Source organism: Haliotis rubra, unplaced genomic scaffold, assembly GCF_003918875.1.
Source record: "Haliotis rubra isolate DU_JTF1 unplaced genomic scaffold, ASM391887v1 Scf126, whole genome shotgun sequence".
Taxonomy (NCBI): Eukaryota; Metazoa; Mollusca; class Gastropoda; order Lepetellida; family Haliotidae; genus Haliotis; species Haliotis rubra.
Genome location: NW_025765181.1, coordinates 828,648 through 852,952, shown reverse-complemented (window position 1 = coordinate 852,952; position 24,305 = coordinate 828,648). Strand labels below are relative to the sequence as shown.

The window sequence follows — 24,305 nt, the reverse complement described above, 5'->3', positions numbered from 1 at the left end:
CAGCTATGTTGTATACAAGAGCAGGTATTTGGTTCTCACAGTGACTGAGAGGTCATCAACACCTGGTCAGTGACTGATATTGGAAGGTGTCATGTCAGTGACTAATGGCCAAAAAACCACTCATTTTTACCATCACATCAAACTTGTTATTTTCATGCATGATTGATGGACTTTTTATCCATTCCTGCATTTTTTCACCTTTGTGGTAAAAGGATATCACCATGCATATATATTAGGAATGCGTCTCGAATACTTGTCACTCGTGAAGAGACAGAGCCTTGCCATTATACAGGTATTTCTGCATCGTTTCACTGTAGGTGAAATCACAACAGACAGTTGAAGCAAATGAACTACGACAACCTCAGTGTGAATTCATATCATACCAGTTGTCATCAACATGTCTAATTGAGACAAGGTGAGATTTGTATGATTGATGTCTGCGTTATCTCACCTGTAGTGGAAATGTGTAATGAATGTTACAGGTGTGTTTACCTTTCTCACAGTGTGTGCGATACCGGGGTGTTCTATCTCTTGACGGACATCACAATAAAGGTTAACCTTTACATGGATTCAGTCATTTCTAGTGAACTGTGAGCTTGTATGTTCCATGTGTGTATGTTTAATGAAGTGTTTGTCTTGGATCAGCACCAAGACCTGTTCTCTGTGTGTGTTGCCAATGTCTGTTGGTGCTTAATTGGTGACAGCAGCCCTGCTTGCTATTTAATGGTTGTACGAAGGTGTACATTAAACCTACAGTATCAGGATTTCTATGTCCTCCCATATATGTCTTGTATTATTGTCAATACACCTTCAATGACAACTGGACTCCGTCTTGAGAGTTCTTTTGATGCTTTCAACAATATTCAGCATTTATGTTCAGCAATATCATCTTTTGTGGTGGCGGTGTCCAGTGTTGGCCAAGTGGTACGAGTGTTTGCTCATCTCACATAGGTTGTGTTCAAGTTTCGGTGTCCTGACTTTGGTATTGCTGGAGTATTGTTTACATTGGCATAAAACCTAATTCACTCACTCACTCATGTTTTAGGGCAGTTGGAAAGTATGGAGCAATTCAGGCTGTAGTATTTGTCACTCACTTAAATTGACATGTTGCTGACTGACCAAGGTTTGTTATTGATGCAGACTACACCTCACAAACAGTGGATCCATATGGGATGAATTATGATGGTGCCACCTGAATCGGGAAAGCACGCTGAATTGTTTAGACATGCAGTCAGTTGTAAAGAAAATGTTCCTTTGTTTTTTTAAGTTTTTCTGTTTCTTATTCTACTCAACATTTGTCAAGGGCCACACCTTGGACTAAGAACTATTTTTGCTGAACATAGAGACTTTTCTGGGTTTCATCTTTTTATTGTTTGGTACAACGTTTCAGGGCTTGTTCTGGCCCCAGCATCAGGTAGAACCGATTTTTGCCTTAGCAAATATTGAACTGTATATGTTGGTTGGTGGTAAGGAATCGAACTGACAAAACCATATCGTTGTATGCTTCTGGTAAAACTTTCCCTGGTCTCGCAAAGGTAGCAAACATTTATTCCAAGTAAATTATATATATAGTAAATGATTCCTTATGATATCATCAGGTAAGAAGATTCTAAAAGAAAAATATTTGTATCAGTTTGAGCAACCTTAAAATTCTTTTATAAGAAATCAGCCATTTAGTTTTCACCTTGGAACATCTGAGTGACATTCTGCATTTCCCCTGTCATTGATGTCATAAAGTGTGCGTCAAATCACTGCTTCAAGTCATTCCTCTGTAGGCTCTCTGGAGTCTGAGTTTGGCCTGTAATGTTCCACATAGTATACCTGTGTAGAATCTCCCATCTCCGACTGCTTGTTTCCACACAATTAGTCCCCCAGCATCAAAGTAACCAAGGAAGGTATGCGTCTGTAGATGTTTCATTAACATATTTGGAAGGGAAAGCCGCGTGTTTAATGTCTACGGATCAGCGTCAATGTGTGTTTGTGGAAAGATTCCTGGATCACGATTAGTAGGACATGATGTGGAGAGAAGCTGAGAAGACTGGTTGTTGCTGTGTAGAGAGGCTCTGTATTGATGGTGTGGGTCTAAAGGAACAGCAATGTCAGTATTGTTGTATCCAAGTCGAGAAGGAATGTCAAGGCCACCTGCGAACTGCTGGCCTCAAATAGAACACAAACTGTTTGACAGGAAAAAATAACTCATAAAAAGTAATCATTTGTCAGCGATTTCCTGAAATACCCTTTCTGTAGCTCAAGAGCTGTGAGCATGTTTAATTCTGGATTTTAATACCAAAGGCTTTTAAAATGTCACTGATTTTACAGTGAGAAGGATTCCTTTTGAAATGTTTAGGAGTTTTGTTTCATACGTTTGTTGACAATGCCTCACATGTAATAAATACTGAAAAATATATCAAATTTTGAATGATATGTTTGGACAGTTCATCATGATAATTCTGTTTGCAAGTAAAATGTTTGAACACAATTTGTTTTGGGTGAACTCTTGACTTAAAATCATGTTTGTTATGGACTGATTTGATATTACAAGTATTTGGTTGTCTTTAAGGGTTGATTCCAGTATGGCTGCTGCAGCTGTGTCATTAGAAGAGGATGGAATCTTGAGCTTGTTAAAATGTAAAAGTTACAAAATAAAGTCACAAGACCCTTTCCATAATCTTGAGAAATCTCTGATAAAACCAGAATCCATTGTATGGTGTTTAGCATATACAAACATGTGAATCACTGTCAAGTAGCGATGATTCAAGGTGGTTGAAAACCCCCAGAGTGTACTCTACATCACCAGTGACACAAACACATGCAAAGGCTTTTCAACTATAAATGAATTGCATTAGTCATCACATTTTTGTCAGCAATTTGTCGAAATTGGAAATATTCACCACATTTCTACCTTGAAACTTTCGAAAAGCTTGACTGATGAGCAAGTTGTTTGACATGCCTTAAATGTAAAAGCTGGAAGCCTTCAATGGCAGCACCGATTTTGATGTGTGTGGTTGTGATGGAGTGTAAGTATTTTAGAATGTTCTTCCTTATGTCCTATTCTTTACAGTTAGTGTTACAATAAGAAAGTCGCGAACATTCTACGGGTGTAAATTAATACCAGCCCACTGGCTGATGGCTTGTGAAATGTAGAAACACTTCACTGGCATAAAACAGTCCTGGTTAAGTCAGTACAGCCATGTGTAAGCCATGAATTTCTCTAACCAATCCAGTGAGGTGCGATCTTGATTGTGATTCATGGCAAGTACTTGTTATAACCATGAAACCCAGTTTACCACCTCCATGGCTTGAAAAGACATTTTGTTCCAAACAGAGTTGGTAGATGTTGCTAGGTGTTGACTCCATAGCTAATGTTGCTAAGTGCTTCTGTGGCAAGATAAGAAAATGGTTTACAGATTGTTGATGATAGATGTTGCTGAGTATAAACACTAATAGCTAATGTTGGTTTTGTGTTTTAATGGCAAAATAAAACTACAGGTTTGTTTAGTGTTAGCCAGAATAACTAATATTATCATCTACGAGGACGAACATATCGGGGTTCATATTTTTCATATGATGCCCTAGGGCAATATATGTCATGGTGACGTGACGTCATGAACAAGGCTATGACGTCACGTTTCTTCTGTGATGTTGCGTTCTACATGCGACGACGGCGGTTAGCCAGCCTGTGTTTGAAAGTAGATTTGGGTATTTTCCTCAATTTGACGACTTCGGTAATAAACAGAATATTATATTCGTGCCTATATCATACTATGTTTACGACACTCGTGCTTAAATATCGGCATATCCCTCACTCTCGCTCGGGAAATACCAGCATTTAGGCACTCATGTCGTAAACATAGTATGACATGGGCACTCATATAATATCCTCTATTAGCTTAATGTTTCTATGATTCTACTTAATTTACTGACTACACTGAACGTCACAGTGATCGTGTCTCAGTACATCCTTGTGTGATTCAGTGTAGCACACTCCTTTACAGCCAGTGTATCAGTGTGTAATCATCTTAAGGAAGATACATGAACAGCCATTGATGGTCTGTCTGTATACCTGTGGTCCTTCATTCATGGGATCTTATCTCTTGAAGTTTGATAGGATTATAACATGTCAACCGATGAGTTGCTTCAACATGTGGAAAGGTTGTCTGTGGAAGTTAATTCCAGATTGGGCTTGGTGAAATGAGGAAGGGGATCTGTGAAAAGGATGTTGTGTTCTGTTCCTCTGGAAACTCAGGAAGTGTGTAAAATAGTCGAACATGTGTGCGACATTTGAAGGTCAAGGGATACAATAAAGAGGTGACAGTGGACACAGGCGGTGTGACAGAGGCGTGTTAGGTCCGCCCAGGAAGGAGGTCATCTGGTGTTATAGTGGTCAGTCAGAACCAACGGTTTGAGGTCACGTGAATGTGAGGGACATTCTCACCTGTGATTGTCAGCTGCTTTGGACGGGTTGACAGTGTTTGACCAGATTCTTCAGGAGTACACTGGGCAGTTGGAATGTCTGGGATTTTACGGTCAGGAGCAATGCTTGGAATCAGGTTGTTCATGTTTCTGACACTATGAATAAGAAAATCTGACAACCTCATTGTTTGATTGTCACTTTAAGTAGGAGCCCTGTGTTGGCATTTGGTGACTTACTTTTGACGGTAACGATACGGGTAATGTATTTAACCTAAAAAGCTCTTAAGAAACACTCTCCAGTACTTACGAAGTGGGTTCTGTTTGGTGAAACCTCAAATGTTCCTGCCATGATGTTTGATAATACACTTTAGAAAATGAGAATAAGAAGTAGGAAGTATCAATATTCCTGCCTCAGTTAGGGGCATGCGTAGACTAATAACTAGTCTCTGAAATGAACATATTTTACAGAAAAAAAAGTTCATAGTGAAAAATAAAATATAATGAAAAGGAGCCCTGAGAAGCTGTGGAAATCTAGACTTGCCACATTTTCTAGACCTGCGTATAGGCTTTCTTGGATATATTTGCTTCAGGGTCTGTATGGCAGACTAGGGCATGTGTGGCCCAATGGGTTAAGGTACCACCCTTCTCTCTGCAGAGTTGCATCCTTTGGGCAGACTGGAAACCTAATACTGAGGGTTCTAATCTTGGTTTGTAAACAATGCATCACTTTGGTTGGTTGGTCGGTTGTTGTTTAAAGCCGCACTGAGCAGTATTACTGCTATATGGCAGCAGTCTGTAAATAATCGAGTCTGGACCAGACAGTCCAGTGATCAAGAACATGAGCATCGATGTGCATCCCTTCCGGATTTCTTCCCACATCAAGCTAACATGCTGTAATGTACCTGGAATAATGTTAACAGCAGAGTCACTCACTCACTATAGCTTCTGCTTAGACTCTGAGCAGGAGTGAGTGAGTTTGGTTTTACGCACGCATAGCAGCATTCCAGCAACATCACGGCAGGGGACACCAGAAATGGGCTTCACACATTGTACCATGTGAACAGGAAGAGTCCTTCCTTTTAAAAGAGGAATGTGACAATGAAACTCAGTGTGTTGAATGATTTTCAAAAGATATGTGAGTTCTACTTTAGTTAACAGTTCATATTAAATGGCAGTGAAAAAATATCGGGATAGACACCCAGATGTAATGTTTGTGGAGACCCAGCACGCAAGCACATCATGTTTGCTCTGTTAAAGTGTTCAACGTTTCACTAATTTAGACTGCAACCTTTCTTTTTCGTCTATTTGTTTTACTTCGTCGTAGAGTGCACAAGAACATGTCTGCACAGAATATACACGAGGCAGGTTGTAAGAAATTCAAGTTTTGCAGGGCACACTGCAGAAGTCAAGTTTCTGGACATACAGAGCCAGTCAGGTTTGCAGGAACAGCCCGTTGACATTCAGCGTTGTACATACAGCAGGAAAACATGAATCATCATTTACAGTATATTTCCATATTGAATAGACGTGTAATAGAACTGAATAAATGAGTAGAATATGTATTTACTGATGAAGCACATTTGTTTGCTAAGAAAACTTTTTTAAAAAAAATACAAATTTTCAAAAACAAGGTGGAATGATACAATACATAGATACAGTAAAACACTTTTGATAAAATGTTTGTAAAAACAAGACAGGTATGTGAGACCTATTTTGGTTCACTAAAGACGGTATCTGTCTGTAACAAAGTTACTCAAAGAATACACAATTGTCCTAATTTCAGAATAGATTAAAAAAATCTAAACACCTCTTGCTTCGAACAGATAACACACATCGATATTACTACTGAAATCCAAGCAAGACAATCAGAGACCTGTGGCACTATGGGCTTTTATGTTGGAGTGCATGTGAAATCCAAGTTATAGCAGATTTAAACTCGACCTCTGTCACTAACTTATTCACTCACTCACTCACTCACTCACTCACTCACTCACTCTCACTCACTCACTCACTCACTCACTCTCTGATCATGACATAGATCATGTCTACACAAGATCAATAACTGTGGTACCTACCTTGTTGAGAGACAATCTGTCAGTTCACAGCTTGGCATGTCTGAGAATCACCCAGGTGATCACAGACGATACACAGATCAGATGGCTTGATGGAGATTAATGATAGGTGCTATTCAAATTAAGCTCTTATTTGTGAGAGAGTTGGCAAGATTCGTGTATGATGAATTGTAGGTAGCATTACATTCTTATCTAACAGAGAGATTTCTCAGTTATCCAGCTAATATTGAAACAGTGTCTATAGGCTCAGTACAGTGTGTTCCAGGACTGGAGCACTGCGGTGGTCAGATTATCTGGTTGAGAATCTTGGTTTGGTTTAGTCATGTACCTTCCTTGATGTTCAAGATACATTTATAGAGTGTTTTTTGAAAGAGTTCTATAAGGGGGAACATTTAGAAGATAAACATACTGTGTTGGAAAATCAGAGGTATGTAACAAAATTATAATGGATCTAAATTTGATTTAAAAACAAATGCGTAGTGTTTTCTTCATATTCACTGCCTCATTTGATAGATATATCAGTGACCTATATACCTGTTTAGATACCTGTGAAGATCTGGGTTAGAATTGATCTTCAGCAACCCATTCTTGTAAGAGGCGACTAGCAGTATGAGGTTATCAAATTTGCTGATTGGTTGACACACGTCATCATATCCCAATTGCGTACATTGATGCATGTGCTGTTGATCACCGGATTGTCTGATCCAGACTTGATTATTCACAGACAGCCGCCATACAGCTGGAATACTGCCGAGTGCGGCTATAACAAACAATATGTTAAGAGTGCATTGAGTGAGTGAGTGAGTTACTCAATGTACTCTTAAGATATTGTTTGTTGAGCCGCAGTCAGCAATATGAAATCATGCTGTGGTAATGATCATCATGGCTATATATTTGACTGAAAAGCCTCTTATTGTCTGTGCAGAGTATCATGTCTCTCTGTTTCCAGTTTGAGTCTTGATGTTATTGTTATGTTGCTTTGTGTACGACCCAGTCATTGTCTCAGTGGGGGGTCATTAACATCCTCATTAGTATGCATCGTGCAGACAGGAAACATTATACAATGAGGGTTAGTCTTGAACTGAACTTGCTACAAGGCAATGAGAGCAGTTGCAAATATAATAACTCACTGTTTCACATCTCTATGTGTCGTTTTAGTATTAATAAGTAAAAAAAGGAAGCAAAAGTCTGTTGCTCTATACAGTATGATTTCAAAGGTGTCTTTTTTTTGCAGGTTTGTGAGTGTGGAGGAAGGGAGGTAACTCCAACTGACAGCATGTCAGGGGGCCCTCTTGAGGTTGAGGCCCTGCAGGGGCAGTTGAAGGTGTTGCTGCAGGGGAAAGGGAAGGAGGCTGACACAGTGTTGAAGAAGCTGGATAAATTTAAGAATGCTGAACAGGTATGGTTGATGTGTGAGGTGTCTGATTTACTGATAGTGCTCTTTCAGAGTGATATGGAATTCAAAGTGGGATTTAATTATTTCTTAAAGTCCTTTGAAGCAGTGAGGAAGCATAGTGATAACCTTTGAGTACTTGATTTTAACACAAGTGTGAAATATATCATAACTGTTTCAAGACTGGTATTGCACCATGGTACATGCACTTTGTCAATTTGTATGTAACTTTTGTCTTGGTGAGTACATTTCTTGTGACAGTATGTTTGCTCATATCCATTTACTCTTCTTTCAGCAAATCATCAACCTGGAATGTACAGCCAAAGAACTTCAATCCAAGGTCATTTCCCTCCAGCAAGAGAAGACAACTCTGGAGGAAATGTTACTCTCCACCCAACAAGCGACAACACCCTCTCCAAACAGGCATGAGTCTGTCGAGGTGCTGGCACTCAAGGTATGGGAGTTGTGTGATCAGAATGAGACTTGCTCGGAACTGGCAAGGTGGCAAGTGGTGTGGTTGATGGAAGGATTAGTGGATAACTCTCCCTCCTATTTCTACCTTTCTTACCTCCTTTTGTTTCTGTTAGTCTGCAGGCACTTATTCAACAGTGCAAAGACTTATAACATGCTGTTGTGCAATATTCCACCTTCTTCACTTTATGTAACAGTTGAACTAACTATCTGTCTTCCTTATTTCACCATTATCCCACTCACATCTTTAAAGTCTTAGCTAATCATATGCTAACCACATTGCATGAGACATTGTTAACCTCAGTTTATAGGACTTACACCTTTTCTTTGGAAATTGTCTGATATGTTTCCTATATAATTGGCCTTTGATAAATTCTTTGTGATTTTTTTTTTTAAACAAAATGAATCTGCCAAAATGTATATTCTAAAAATTGTCAATACCAAATGAAACCTCTCAGAGAGTTTATTCGTCCAGTTTTTATTGTTAGTATTTTACATAAATATTTTAATAATATTTTCTAGAGAAAGAAAAGACACTTCATTACTTTAAGAGTTCCACAGATAAACTACATGGTATAAATCAGGTCACTGAAAATTCATGAAGAAATTTATTTTTTTTATACCTGATTCTTAGGCTATATGGATTGTTGTATATTAAATCCTCAGCCCTACTAACAATGTAGAATTCAAACAAAACATTAATTGCATGAATGAAAAATGTATAAATGTATATAAAGTATAACATGTAGAAATATTCTCAAAATACTAATCAAGTGCCCTGCAAAGAATTAATCTATCTTAACACTTACCCCATTATTCTCCAGTTTTATTGAACTGAAATTGACCGTGTGGCAACTGGATTTAGACCATGGTTTGCAGTGAACACTTAACTGCATGAAAATGATAAATTGTCTGTTGTAAAATGTTTAAATATCATCTTTAGTGGATCAGTCATGTATTGAAAATCAGTTCAATAATGTTGATATTATGTTTCACAAACAACAAATATGGAAATTATTTAAGCTTTGCACATTATGTATATTCCTTTCAAATTATTTGCATAATATAACTCACTGCTGTTTTTAACTGTCTGTTCTAGTTTTGTTCTATCTTATTCCACTGTTTATGGAGGGAGAGTCGTGAGAGGATGGCCATCATGTATGTACAGTAGATGTCATTTTATGTTTGCATAACAACTTTTCAGGATCAGCTTCTATTCCACGAAAAGTCGGAGGTAGAGCTTATGGAGAAGAACATTAAGCTCCAGACAAAGTTGGATGAATGTGAAGGTCAGAACTGCAAACTGCTGAGGAGGATTGATGAGCTGGAGGATAAGGTCATCAAACTGCAGACAAAGCATGGGAAACCCATGAACAGAACTGACAGTGAGAAGGAGAAGTTTCATGAGAAGCTGATTCGGACCAATTCCACTGGGTCTGATAGTCCGAGTAGAAGGGACAAGTACTCACAGACAAACACCAAGATGCTGGATAAAAGTGTAACTGCCAAATATGACGAACTTGTTAAACACACTGAAGCTGATTTTGATATCCTGGACCAAAAGATGCAGGTTTTGTATGAGGAAAATATGTCTCTTCAACAAAAACTTGTTGAGAAGAAAATAATTGATGAAGAGTCGGACAAGAGTTTGGACATGTCATATGATAGTCGGTTAGCAGAAATGGAAGAATACTGTGAAGATTTGCAGGATCGCCTTCACACTGCAGAAATGTCAGAAAGACAGTTACGAGAAAAGCTGAAACTGGCGGAATACACCATCAATGACCTTGAGAGTAGTGAGAACTATTGTAGAGAAAAGGTGGAGGAGTTGACCAATCGAGAAAGTGAGGCGAAAAGGCAGACTAGCCAACTGTACCAGACAGTACAGGAACTGAAAGAGATCGTACTGGACAAAGATGTTATTGAAACAGCGTTACGCGAGAAGGTAAAACATGGCCGCTTGAAAGGCATCATGGGAATGGATTGTTACTATCTGCAATGCCGATCGTGTTGACTGCTGGTGGAGACCTTGACCTTGTAGATTTTAGTCCTATCCATCACCCAGTTTCTGTGTCCTGTTGCATCATGGGATTGAAGTTGATTAACGATCATTGATTTGTGCAGAAATGTGTTTAACTAATCGTATAGTTTAGTCTAACAGCGTTCACAATCACAGCAATGATATTGTATTGTTGTCTTTAAATATCATGCTTGTAACATGTTATTGACAAATGCAGTCAGTAAATAATTTGTGTATAAACAGCATTGAGGGTTAGACAAAAGATCCAAAGCATGATGAATCAATGTAGGAGTTGTTTCCCTTTATCACTCAAATACCTGTGAAGTTATTTTCCTTTAACACTAAGAAAACAAAACCAGATATTTCTGTATATCACTCTAGAACCTGTGTTTGTATATCTGCATTTGTTGCTTCTCTCAATTCCCTCTGTTTTCCTGTTGCATTGATTAGGATAAAATGACAATTTTCCATGAAATGGAAATGGATTAGTTTGTGCATCATTATTAATCCTCACAGAGTAATCGCTGTGAGGACGTGCGTCTTGTGTTGTTCAGCTTGTGTTGGTTGTATGGGTTAAGATACGTCATACTAAAACATCAGGCGGAATGCCCTTTGTGTGTTGGGTCGTTTGGGTCCTGTTTCTGGTGATGCATGAAGGAGAAGCGTAGAGAGGTTAATGTAAAAGTTGGACTGGATTTACAGCATGTTCTTAGTTTACGAAACTAGATTGATGTGAAGGGATCTGAGTGAGTATCCATCCCTTCTTCATAGAGGCTGATGCAGGCTTCAAGCATTTATGATTGAATGCAGGCATGATACCATCTCTAATAAGTGCTTCAGTAAATTCTTTCGAGATCATATCTGTTTGTATCATGAAGTGATCACTTCAGTTATGAAATATACGGTTAAGAGGTGAAATTGTAAATAGCATGAAAAGATTAAAATAATTCCGTAAATTGAAAGATTGCATGTTGCTTATTTTGTTATTTTACATTTCAGAGCAAATGCATTGCTGTTAAAAATCAGATGCCCACATTTTGGTTTTGCTTCAAACAGTGTTTTGTGGTTAAAGTCTTGAACAAGTTGCATGACAACAGATTCTAGATCCGCATGTTTGAAAGAAAATGATTTCATGTTGATCATATGGATAAAGACAGGGTGACATAAATCCTGTATCATGTTTTCTAGGGCATCCCATCATGCTTCTGTACTTGAAGAAGGCTTCTTGATACCTGTGACTTTTATGTCCCTGATGTTTCTTTGTTGTTAACATGTGTTGTCATGTAAACATCTGTATTTCTGTTATCGGAGGTTATTGATTTTAGAAATAAAATTTACATTCATTTTGTCATTTCACATTATATTCCAGTCATTACAAATATTACCAGTACAGTGCCCATATATCACCACTGTGCTGATGTTGTAATGAAGTTGCCTAGCAACAGTTTCCTTGTTACAATATAATAAACATTTAACAAAAACTACATGCTTTTCATACATTCGTGATAATGATGATGTCAGCTTGATTTTTCTTCATTAGCCATTATGATGATATCCCACTGTGTTACCTTATCTATTCATAACAGCATTGTTACCTTGTCTTTACAGGTGGACTTTCTGGAGAAGGCAGAACTGGCCTCAGCCCAAATCATTCATGAACTACAGAATACAGAAAAGAGTCTTCGGCATCAGTTGGAGCTGAAGTCAGACATTGAGGGTGATGTTAAGTTTGCTGAGCGTCTGAAAGGCCGCATAAGTGTGTTAGAGAGAGACAACAAGAAGCTGAGCGTGAAGGTGTCGGAGTTGGAAGAGGATGAGGAGGTGTTGAGGGAGAACTGGAGGAGGGTGGCGGATGAGGATGCCAACAGAATCGAGTGTCTGGAAGAGAAGGTGAAAATGTTGGAAGCCATGAACAAACAGCTCAAAAATAGTCTTCAGGATGCACAAGACAATGTGTACATTCATAATAATGTTCCTCAGTCTTCCTCCTTAGCTACTGAGTTGTCCGAGTCAGAAAAGAATAATGGTGAATTGACTATGGCTAAAAGGTCTTTCTCAACTCCATATCTCCATTCCGCGGGCTATGAGGTGTCGATGCCCCAAAGGTCCCTTTCACAGAGGGATTTGGACTTCATTACCGAAACTGAAGGGTTTGAAAAGATACAAGAATTAGAGGAACAGATAAATAATATTGTAGAGGATAAGAATTCCAAAATTGAAAATTTGCATGAAAAGATTGCCAATTTGCACGACAACGAAGTGAAACTGACTGAAACGCTAATGGAAATGGAACACGAGGAACGAGAACTGAAAGCAAAGATTGCCCTGTATGAGAGCAAGGCAGTTACAGTGGAGAAGATGCTTCAGTATGAAGACAAGATAATGGAGCTCCATAGTTCTCAGGAGAACCTTCTGGATAGACTTGAGTCATTGGAAGATCATGAGATGACTCTTCAGGAAAAACTTGACCGAGCAGAACAGCAGGCCAAGATCAAAGTTGGGACCCTTGAGAAACAGCTAAAGAATGTACATGCTCAGTTGGAGCAGGCTAAAACGAGAGGGGAGGAACTTGTGAAGGAGAAGGAGTTCCTCAAGAAGCAGATTGACAAACTGGAGAACAAGATCAGACTGTATGTGAAAAAGGGAGAAGAAGCAAAGGAAAAGGTTACTGAGTTGAGTGGACAGATTAGTGTGTATGAACAGAGAGAGGAGTATGCTTCAGGGAAACTGAAAGAGATGGAGGAGACTTTGAGTGCAATTCAGCAGAGAGAGGAAGGTATGAAAGCTAAAATTGCTGAACTTGAGGGTGAGATTGAAGTTCTGAATCAGAGGGAGGAGAAAGCAAAAGCCAAATTGGTTGGAATGAAAGATGACATGAAGAAACTTGAACAGAAGGGTTCACATTCCTCTGCTAGAATTGCAGAGCTTGAAAAGCATGAGAAGGAACTGATGGAGAAAGTGTCTCAATATTCTAAGAGAGATTCCACATCAAAACAAAGGATTTCTGAGTTGGAGAGTCAGATGAGTAAGAGTGTTTCTAAATGTGGTGTGTTAGAAAGAGAGTTGACAGAAGCACAAGAGAATGAAATTGCTAGATTAGGAACAATACAAAATATGGAAAAAGCCCAAACTGAACTGAGTGAATCTTTGAAAAAAATGCGTGTATGTGAAGAAATATGTGCAACAGATCTCAACCCTGGAACAAACAAAGTCTCTGGCTGTAACCGAGCTTGAGAAAGAAAAACATGAACTGTTGGAGAAAATTAAGAAATTAGAGATGAGTGTGCGAGAACAGGTAGGAAGTGTTAAATATTTAGAACAGAAACTCTCACAATCTCAGGGATGTGAACGGACAGGTGCTGAGAAAATGTCATCCTTAGAGACGACACTTGCAGAGTATGAGGAAATTGTTGTGAGGAAAACAACAGAAGTTACTGAATTACAGAAAGAAAAGTTGGAACTGTCCAAGAAGGTCAGTGATCTTGCAAATGAAAGTGATCAGCTGGAAGAAGAAAAGATAGAACTGAAGGACCAAGTGTGGAATCTTCAGCAGGATAAGAAGTTCCTTGAAAATCAGTTGGATGAGTTTACAGGGAAGGAAGATGGACAGAAGAAGGTTCTAGAATCCTTGAGAGCTTCTCTGAGTCAACTTCAAGAGACAAATAAAGACTATGAGAGCCAAGTTCAGACATTGTCTTGTGACGTTGAATCTTTTGAAAAGAAGAATAAAAACCATTCTTCTGAAATAGACCAAGTGTTGTCTCAGAAACGTGAACTGGAAAAGAACATTCAGAATTTGTCGGAACAAGTTGCTTCTTTGGGAAAGGAAAACCAGGATCTCAGGACTCAAATTTTAGATATTTCATCAGAAAAAGAAGAAATTCAGTCATCTTTGGACAGGTTGACATGTGATATTGACTTCTTGAATGGTTTAGTAGGGGATCTCAAATTCAGTGTGAAAACCTTGGAAAATGAGAAATCTGAACTTAAATCTGAATGTGAAACTGCTGAGACCGAATGTTATGATCTCAAACAAAAACTATCTGCCTCAAAATCATTTGATGAGCAGTCTGAGAAAAAACAACAACTTATGTCTCAAGATATGGAAACGCTTGAAAATGCCAAGAAAGAACTCCTGAAAAGTGTTCTTTCTTTGGAAAATGAGAAACATAATATCTTGGCAGAACTTGAAAAGAGGAAGAGTGAATGTGAAAGTGCTAAAGTGAAACTGAATGAAAGTTGTGAAAATGAAAAGAATCTCAGGGACAAATTGACAGTGTCAGAAGAGAAGCTGTTGAGCCATCAGAAAAGAGAAAAGGAGTTGGAAGATGAAGTCTCTCAGCTGAAGTCAATTCAGTCAGAGCTCAAGTCTGAAAACTCAAGCCTGGAGAAGGTTGAAGAAGTTGTGAAGGAGAGAGATGAGTTGCAGGAACAACTGCACTTGCTTCACCATGAGCAGGGCAAGATGAGTCTGAAAATGGAAGTGTTGCAGGATGCCGAGACTAAGCTGATGGACAGGGTCATGGAACTAGAGCAGGTGGAACAAGAGCTGAATGACCAACTAGAGACCAGCTCCAGACTCTCAAGAGAAGGAACTTTATGTTCTGAGACATCTACCATCACTGATGTGTCCTCTAAACCGGACATGTCAGACCAGTCAACATCAACCTGTGATCTGACAGGTACTGATAAACCAGAACCTGTTAAGAAGGTATCTGGAATTTTCCAAAGACTTCAGGAGCTGGAGACTGAGAACAAGGACATGTCCATGAAGCTGCAGGATTATGAAAGTGCTACAACTCAGGCAAAGCAGATGAAGGAAAAAGTGAAGCTGTTGGAACTATCAGAAGACAAACTGATGGAACGTGTTATGGAATTGGAACAGTGTGAAGATAGGTTGAAAGGTGAAGTTCAGAAATTGAGGAGTAGTTCAAGTGTTGATGAGAGTAATAGTGAGAGAGAGGGTATGAGACGAGCTTCAACTGGTGCTGAATCTGATACCTCAGCTTTGATTACTTATGTTGAACAGTTAAAGGAAGATAAAGCAAATATTGAAACTCTGTTAGATGAAGAGAAGCTAAATGTGGAAAAAATAGTAGAAGAGAAAATGATTCTTCAGGAGGAACTTTTACATTTGACCGAGAGTGTTAAGGAAGAGAAACAGACATTGGAAGATAAGGTGAAGTCATTGGAAAGATTGCATCAAAAGGAACAGTTCAAGGTTGACTCTCTGCAGAGTTCAGAGTTTGTTTTGAAAAAGGATCTGGAGGCCCTGAAACATGAGAAGAAGAGTGTTGAGGATGAGATGAATGATCTGCAGAGTCAGGTCATTGACTTTCAAACTCAAATTGTCGACCTGGAGAATCAGCTTCAGGAAGAACGCCACATGGTGGAAATTGTCAATGATAAAAAGATCAGCTTAGAGGAAAAACTTCAAAGTTTTGAGGAAACAGTCTCCCAACAACAACACCTGTCAAAAACATATGCCAGTGTTGAGGATCGCCTGCTGAAGTCCAAGACAGAGGAGTCTAGTGTGTTGAAAGATTTGGAGAAGGAGTTGAGGACAACTCAGGGAAAGCTAGAGGAAGTGCAGGTTGAATATGAGAAGAAGATCTCAGATCTTCAGGCTCAACATCAAGTTCTAGAGCAGAGTGAGAAACATGTGAAAAGTGCTATCAATGTCAATGTTCAGAAAGAACAGGAACTTCAAGAGCAAATAGAAACTCTACAAATTGAGATTAGTGAAATCTGTGATAAATCAAAACAGCTTGAAGACAGAGTTTCTGTGCTTCAGTCTGAAAATTCTAGTCTTGTGCTTAAATGTGACAGTCTTACCAAAGACAATGAAAAGTTGTGTGAATCTGTAAAGAACCTCAGACAAGAGTCTGACCCAAAGAAGAAAAGTACCACCCACCACCCAGTCTTGCCAAAAATCACCTCCCTTGCCACCGCCTCACCTCGTACTAAAGACATTCTGAAGAAACCTCTTCCATTTGGTGCAAACAAATCAGTGCAATTTCTCAGGGAAAAAGACCTTCAAAGTCAAGTGACCGCTTTAGAATCCAAACAGAAGGAACTGTTGGACACTATTGGTAAACTCGAAAGAGAAAATGCCAAGCTGAAGGAAGGTCCATCCTATACCTCAACGTCCACACTGTACCTGACTCCAGCCAGTAAGAAGTACGGAAGCTCACGGTACTCGGGGACAAAGGAGTCCTCTAGCGAGGAGCTGCTGCAGAAGGTGCATCTGCTGGAGCAGGAGAAGGAACAGGGGCGACAGAAGGTGGAGGAGTTGGAGAAATACATCACAGCATTCAAGGCTGAAGTCACAAACCTGAGGGATTTCATTGTTGAGGGGGAGAAAAAGGCGACAGATACATTCCATATTAAACCCAAACCAGTGAGTATTGTTTGATCAGTGAAATGATGTATTTTTTGTGATCCATATAGTGATTCCTTTTTGGAATTGATCCCCATTGGGCCATTAAGGGCAGCTTATGAACTTGGTTGATATTGTGACATTGTACCCTGATGACATGGATCGGAGCTCACAATATCAGTCACTTCTTTGTGTCATTAAGACAAGAAGGGTTTTGTTTCTTCTATGTTTAGTACATGGGCTCTAGTCCACAAGACAGTCTTTTCATTGTGATCAATGTCAGACTCTTTTAGAATAAAAGGACAATGTCAGTCAAAGTGCTAATATGATAAGCTGGAATTTAGTCTTGGACCTGAATTTGTCAAGCTATGGTTTGCTGTAGCTGTTTATTAGAATTACTAAAGTATGGGAGTCACAGTGGTAAGATTGCCTCTTGAAACATAGCCGAAAGCCCTACAACTGTAGCAAGACTTTCTTAAAATATAGAAGTTACAATTGTCATAACATTACAATTGCTTTGGGCAATTGTACTGTAGTCTCATACAGTTTCAGGAACTTTGTGAGGTAATATATAAATGATCCACTTATATAATTAGTTTACATCATGTTTGTTGCGTATCACTGTTTGCTGATGTAAGGGATAGTCTGAAGCATGTTTTGTGATGTTGCAATTAAACTGCCTGTGTTGATTTTGTAGATGTCGCCTTCAGTGTCCCTGCACCATGTGGCAGAAATCTCAAATCTAGAAGTTGAATTACGACGGAAGATGGCCGAGATACAACACCGAGAACAGACCCTCAGGTAGGAGCAGTGCAGTACATGCAATACTTGTTATATGTAGTAGTTTGTGAATGTCCAGAGTTCCACTGCTGAGGAGGAGCTGTTGATGTTGAGGACTTGTTATATACAGGTCCTATATTGGTTATGACCACCCTTATGTACAGGTGCTATATTGGCTGTGATCACCTTATGTACAGGTCCTATATTGGCTGTGACCACCCGTATGTACTAGGTCCTATGTAGGCTGTGACCACCCTTATGTACAGGTCCTATGTAGGGTGTGACCACCCTTACGTCCTATATTGGCCCTTATGTGACCACCCTATGTACAGGCTGTGACCATCCTTATGTACAGGTCCTATGTAGGGTGTGACCACCCTTATGTACAGGTCCCATGTAGGCTGTGACCACCCTTATGTACAGGTCCTATGTAGGGTGTGACCACCCTTATGTACAGGTCCCACCCTATGTAGGCTGTGACCACCCTTATGTACAGGTCCTATGTAGGGTGTGACCACCCTTATGTACAGGTCCCATGTAGGCTGTGACCACCCTTATGTACAGGTCCTATGTAGGGTGTGACCACCCTTACGTACAGGCCCTATGTAGGCTGTGACCACCCTTATGTACAGGTCCTATATTGGTTGTGACCACCCTTATGTACAGGTCCTATATTGGCCATGACCACCCTTATGTACAGGTCCTATATTAGCTGTTATCACGCACCCTGTGTACAGATCCTATACAAGTTGGATAGCCTAGTGGTAAAAGTGTTCGCTCATCACGCCGTAGACCCGGGTTCGATTCTCCACATGGGTACAATGTGTGGAGCCCATTTCTGTTGTCCCCTGCCATGATATTGCTAGAATATTGCTAAAAATAGCGGTGTAAAACCAAACTCACTCACTCACTATACGAGTGCAGACACATCAGTTGTTCATGTGGTATTGTGACTGCATTATTACATTGTTCATCACATGATATCATTCCATACTACATTATTACATTGTTCATCTCATTATATCATTCCATACTACATTATTACATTGTTCATCTCGTGATATCATTCCATACTACATTATTACATTGTTCATCTCGTGATATCATTCCATACTACATTATTACATTGTTCATCTTGTTCATCTCGTGATATCATTCCATACTACATTATTACATTGTTCATCTTGTGATATCATTCCATACTACATTATTACATTGTTCATCTCGTGATATCATTCCATACTACATTATTACATTGTTCATCTCATGATATCATTCCATACTACATTATTACATTGTTCATCTCGTGATATCATTCCATACTACATTATTACATTGTTCATCTTGTTCATCTCGTGATATCATTCCATACTACATTATTACATTGTTCATCTTGTGATATCATTCCATACTACATTATTACATTGTTCATCTCGTGATATCATTCCATACTACATTATTACATTGTTCATCTCATGATATCATTCCATACTACATTATTACATTGTTCATCTCGTGATATCATTCCATACTACATTATTACATTGTTCATCTTGTTCATCTCGTGATATCATTCCATACTACATTATTACATTGTTCATCTCGTGATATCATTCCATACTACATTATTACATTGTTCATCTTGTGATATCATTCCATACTACATTATTACATTGTTCATCTCATGACATCATTCCATACACAATGGAAGACAATCATCACTTGCTATGATTATAACGATCACATTGATATCAATACTGAAGATACCTTCTGTTTGAGATGACAATTAAGACTGTTTGAAGTTGGTTGGTTAGTTTATTGTGTTAACCTTGCACACCATAGCAAAATTGATATTTGATAGAATAAGCAATATTGATTTATTATTCCAACAACAATGAAATATTTTATGTGAAACAGGTTAAATTGATGCATGTGTGTTACATCCCTAGCTTCGTAATACATGTAGTATTTGTACTATTTTCCTGTAATTTTACCTGTGATGTTAAGGGCTACTTATATTTTGTGTTATATTGCTACTTGAGACAAATAAGGTTACCTGTGATGTTGAGGACTACCTGTGGCTGTTACAACTGATATTTGGGGTTACCTGTGCTTTATATGGCTACTTGAGACAAATAAGGTTGCCTGTGATGTTGAGGACTACCTGTGGCAGTTACAACTGATATTTGGGGTTACCTGTGCTTTATATGGCTACTTGAGACAAATAAGGTTACCTGTGATGTTGAGGACTACCTGTGGCATTTACAACTGATATTTGGGGTTACCTGTGCTATATAGAGTTCCTGTGAAATTGCTTGTGATATTGAGTGATGTCTGCTTGTTTGTTTCTGGAAAATGTGTGACAGAATACAACAGTATTATACAGCTTAGGGAACTAGCTTCATGAAAACTGTCATCAAATGTTATATAAACGTACTGTTGCACAAACAAAACTAAACTAAATTCTTGATATCAGTTGCAAAAGAAACATGTTGTTGAGTCTTATATATCAGGAGGAGGTCGGTGGGGTAGCCTAGTGGTTAAAGTGTTCGCTTGTCACGCCGAAGGCCCGGGTTCGATTCCCTACATGGGTACAATGTGTGAAGCCCATTTCTGATGTCTCCTGCTGGGATATTGCTGGAATATTGTGGTGTAAAACCACACTCACTCACTCACTGAAATGTGAGGAACAGTTAAAGAGTAGTTGCCCGTAATAGGTTTCAAGGTGCAAGATATAGCCCTAAACCCTGTGCCGATGTCAACATAACGTCTAAGACGATTTTTAACAGGAGTATAACAGTTGTAGTTGTAGAGATCGCTCCTAAACATCATTACAAGCAATAAATATCCTGAAACAAGCTTTGATAAGCAACAAAGAAGTTATTATCAATAAAAGGTTTCATGTCTAATGCTAGGATCTAGGTTTTTAAAAGGATTAAGCCTTAACTAAAATTCAGGCTTTTATTCCCTTTCACTCAGTACTGACTGACTGGGCCCTTGGACTTGAAAAACTTTGAGGAAATGGAAACACTTTCTTTGCATATTACCTTATGTTTTCAATGTTATTTCGAAATATTTAAGTTTTTCTTTGCCTTGAGATTAATATATTTTAGATTCTTTGAGCTAAGTGGGCATTGAGTAGTAATCAGCTGTCAAAATGATAGCTTCATTTGTTTTTATGCAGTGAGCTTTCTGTTCTGATCTCTGACCTAAATTCCACTACCTGTTTCCCCCATAAAGAATAATGAACTAGCACCATGACAACAATCTTCACAGGTAACTGATGATCGAAAAGATTAGCCAGATAGATCAATCTGCCGATAGGGGTGTCAGGTTGTTTTGACAGAATAATCTTGGATCATACCCAGGATTAATCTGTCAATCCCTGTGTGTATGAGGTTGCAGTTACAGCTGTATTTGGGTCAGTTTCAACACAGTTGTTCCACTTGATTTAACGAGTGTTACCTGAAGACCTGTGTTTGTTCCGTGTAGTCTCGAAAGACAGGTAGGTCAGGTGAAGGCGATGTTTGCTTTGGCTATTGTATTTTCATCCAGGTGAATTGACGATCTTGACTTGATGTCGTTAGACACCTGTCCGCATGTTTCTACCTGTTTGGGGATCTTGGATCTCGGCATTCCATAGCTATTCAGATTGTCATCCAGTCATGCTTGGCTTTGAAAAGTGAATTGAGGGAAATGTGACATGGTTATCAACTGTGATTACTAAATGCAGTGCAGTGATCGTTTTGTCATTCATCTGTGGTGTCACTTTGGATTTACTGGTTCATTGTGGGGTAGGTTTTTGATATGCCGAGATGTCAGCTTATTCTGTTTATGGCTTAAGTCTCACATTTTACAGTTCAACTTCATGTGTGTTAAAACAAATCAACACTATTACACTTCTGGTTGTTCACAGAAATCACATGTCATCTATAAACTCTTGTCTACTCAAGGCTTACTCTACTCTAAATGTACTGGGAATTTTGATAATCCAGCTATTGTAACTGATTGCCACAGAATCAATAAGCCTATTTCCATCATTTTCACAGAGCTAAAATATTCTTGCTGTTGACTTAATTAACTTGTGCTAACACTTGAAGGTGTTTGTTTATGAGAGGAGTGTTGTCAGTATGCTGATATGAAATAATAGGGTCTGTTTGCATGCTGTTACCTGCGTTGTCTCGCTCACTCAAGGTATGCCAGTGAAAAGGGCGGTGACTATCACGGCATGTGTTTCTTGGCATTGATTATCTCACGAGGACCACTTTAAGCCGGCCTCCTTCAGATCTGGCGATCCGTGATGAATCAATGCCCATCACAGGTGCCTCGTTCAGCAGTGGAGCAGAGATTGATACACTGTGGCAGGAATATTATGATTATTATTGTGTGTTTGGAGACTAATAGTATGATATGTCCTCTTTTGTTTAGCATGTAGGTTACAGCTTATTGACATTTAAGCGTATTTGTATCAGTAAATTCATTAAATTTTTGGCATACTTGGATATTGGTTTCTCAGTCTCTTTAAAGTGAAGGGTGTTTAGCAACATTTATATATGCCATCAATTTAGTCCTTGTAGCTTATCAATGACGACCAGCATTACTGGGTGAGGTTTACATAATTTGCTGATTTTGCTCTTGATATGAGACCAGTCACTAGATCACAAAACTGATGTTGATAATTAAAAAACAACACATTTTGACATTCATATGATTTTTACGAGATTTTGTCCCTGGGAAACATCTGGGACTACCACAGCCCAAATAAGTGTTTTTTTCTGATCATTTAGACATTTTAATCTTGAACGCAAGGAATTGTTCATGTTTGGCTGTATGCCTGTGAACCTATATCTTCACTGTGAGGCTTGATGGTGAACTGAACAAAGACATCTACCCCACAGACTCTGTGTCTGGTAGTATCAGTCAAAAGCACTGTACAACTGTCTATGAAGTTACCTCTCTACCTACCAAGTGGAGTCCATTCTTACATGTTGACATTTAGGTTACATTAGCTCTGTCTTAATTGTGAACTGTACACAGGGGAAGAAGGCCAAGTTTCTATATTCCTGCTGTGACCATAGCTATGGCTAAGTGTAGACTCTGATATATGTACTAGCTTCTATACATAGAGAAGCAGCTGTCTATACATGGGGTAGCCTGCCTTCCCCACTCCAGAGAATAGATTAAAAAATGAGCTTAGAACTTATGTCTAGAATGATTGGACAAGTCTATATTTTATTATTATTATTTTTAGATATGTATTTGTCAAAAAGATAACTGTATTACGAGTAGTGTTGGGAATTGGTTGAAATCTCACAATTGATGATTGCTTCATTACCAACGAACAATCATCGAAAAAGATTGGTTAGCGTCATTTTTCAGATTTTCCTATCAGGGTTGTTACTGCAGAAAAGTATAACATGATGCAACTTGTTACTTTAAAGTGAAGACTAATATATCATGAACATAAACTTCCCGAAGTCTTTAAGAAATATTTAGTCATGGCTTTTCAGTTAGTGAAGTGAGTTTTCTAAGAATTAAACACGTTTTCAGGCCCTGACACTTCAACGATATGTTCCATTGTCAAGTATTTTAAAGACTAAAACAGTAGTTCCAAAATCGTTTATGTTCGATTATGAGAAAATGTGATCGATTGCTTGGTCGTTTGGTCACTGCGACCAATCTTTGATTATTTCAATTAATCGGAACACCACTAATTACGAGGTCTACCTGTCAGTTTAAAGTGTAAAACAGGTAAAAGTGTTTGTGTCTGTGATCTGCTCCGAAGTCAATCCTTTACGATCAGCACGAGATTGGTAGAGACCAATTCTAACAACAATCCCGAAATATTGTAGCTGATAATATACATGTATGATATTCTTACAGCACCGCTAATATTGTTGTATTATGCACATAATTATGGTCACATGATGTTGGACATAAAACTACTTGTATTACAGACAGGATGTTGATGGATTGGTTTTCAGTGGCAGGAAATGTAGAATACAACACTAACGCGATAGTTGCCTGTCAACTACTTATTGATCATACCTGGCGTGAGGTGAATCGCAACAACATCCCTCACCTATATGCACTCATATGCAGATTGGCTGCCTAGGGTAGGGACAGAGGCAGACACAGGAAAGTTACAATAGACTAGAGGGTTATGTTGTCGGAAAGGTATGTCTCCAGTGAATGAGTGAGTTAGTTGGGTTTTATGCCGCTTTTAGCAATATTCCAGCAATATCATGGCGGGGGACACCAGAATTGGGCTTCACACATTGTACCCATGTGGGGAATTGAACCCGTCTGACAAACGAACGCCTTAACCACTAGGCTACCCCATGCCCCTCTCCAGTGAATGAGTGGGATCTAATATTTGGAGCTGGTATCTTGGTACTTTAACCTGTAGTTTAGCAATAAAGTGATATGGGTTGATGTCATATTTCTTACATCTGCCTTTGGTCAGCGGTTTGTTGGCCTACAACAATAGGAGATGAAGTAGTGCGGTATAATTATATTGTGACGTGCATGTGTATTGAGATGTGTGTGTGTGTGCGTGCGTGTGTCCCAGTACTATTGTCACAGTCTACTCTATCAGCCCCTACCATGTTTAACATGGATACCCCACTCAGACACAGTATACCCACTCCGAGTGGACCAGTCCTTCCTTTATCCCCATTATGCTGAAAGCCATGCATAGAAACCAAATACCATCTTTTTATGTCTTTTGGCATGATAAGGTCAGGGATCGAAACACTGAGGTTCAGCTCTCATTGC

General features: G+C 38.9%; 1 protein-coding gene across 1 annotated transcript in view; it reads left to right on the top strand.

The window, feature by feature from the left end:
* LOC124266479 (golgin subfamily B member 1-like) overlaps positions 1 to 24,305 on the top strand; it is a 153,812-nt gene that overhangs the window by 101,614 nt on the left and 27,893 nt on the right. The window contains 6 exon segments of the mRNA XM_046701269.1: positions 7,720 to 7,884; positions 8,174 to 8,332; positions 9,554 to 10,294; positions 11,978 to 13,534; positions 13,536 to 16,769; positions 17,446 to 17,549. Coding sequence (XP_046557225.1) covers positions 7,720 to 7,884; positions 8,174 to 8,332; positions 9,554 to 10,294; positions 11,978 to 13,534; positions 13,536 to 16,769; positions 17,446 to 17,549 — 5,960 coding nt within the window.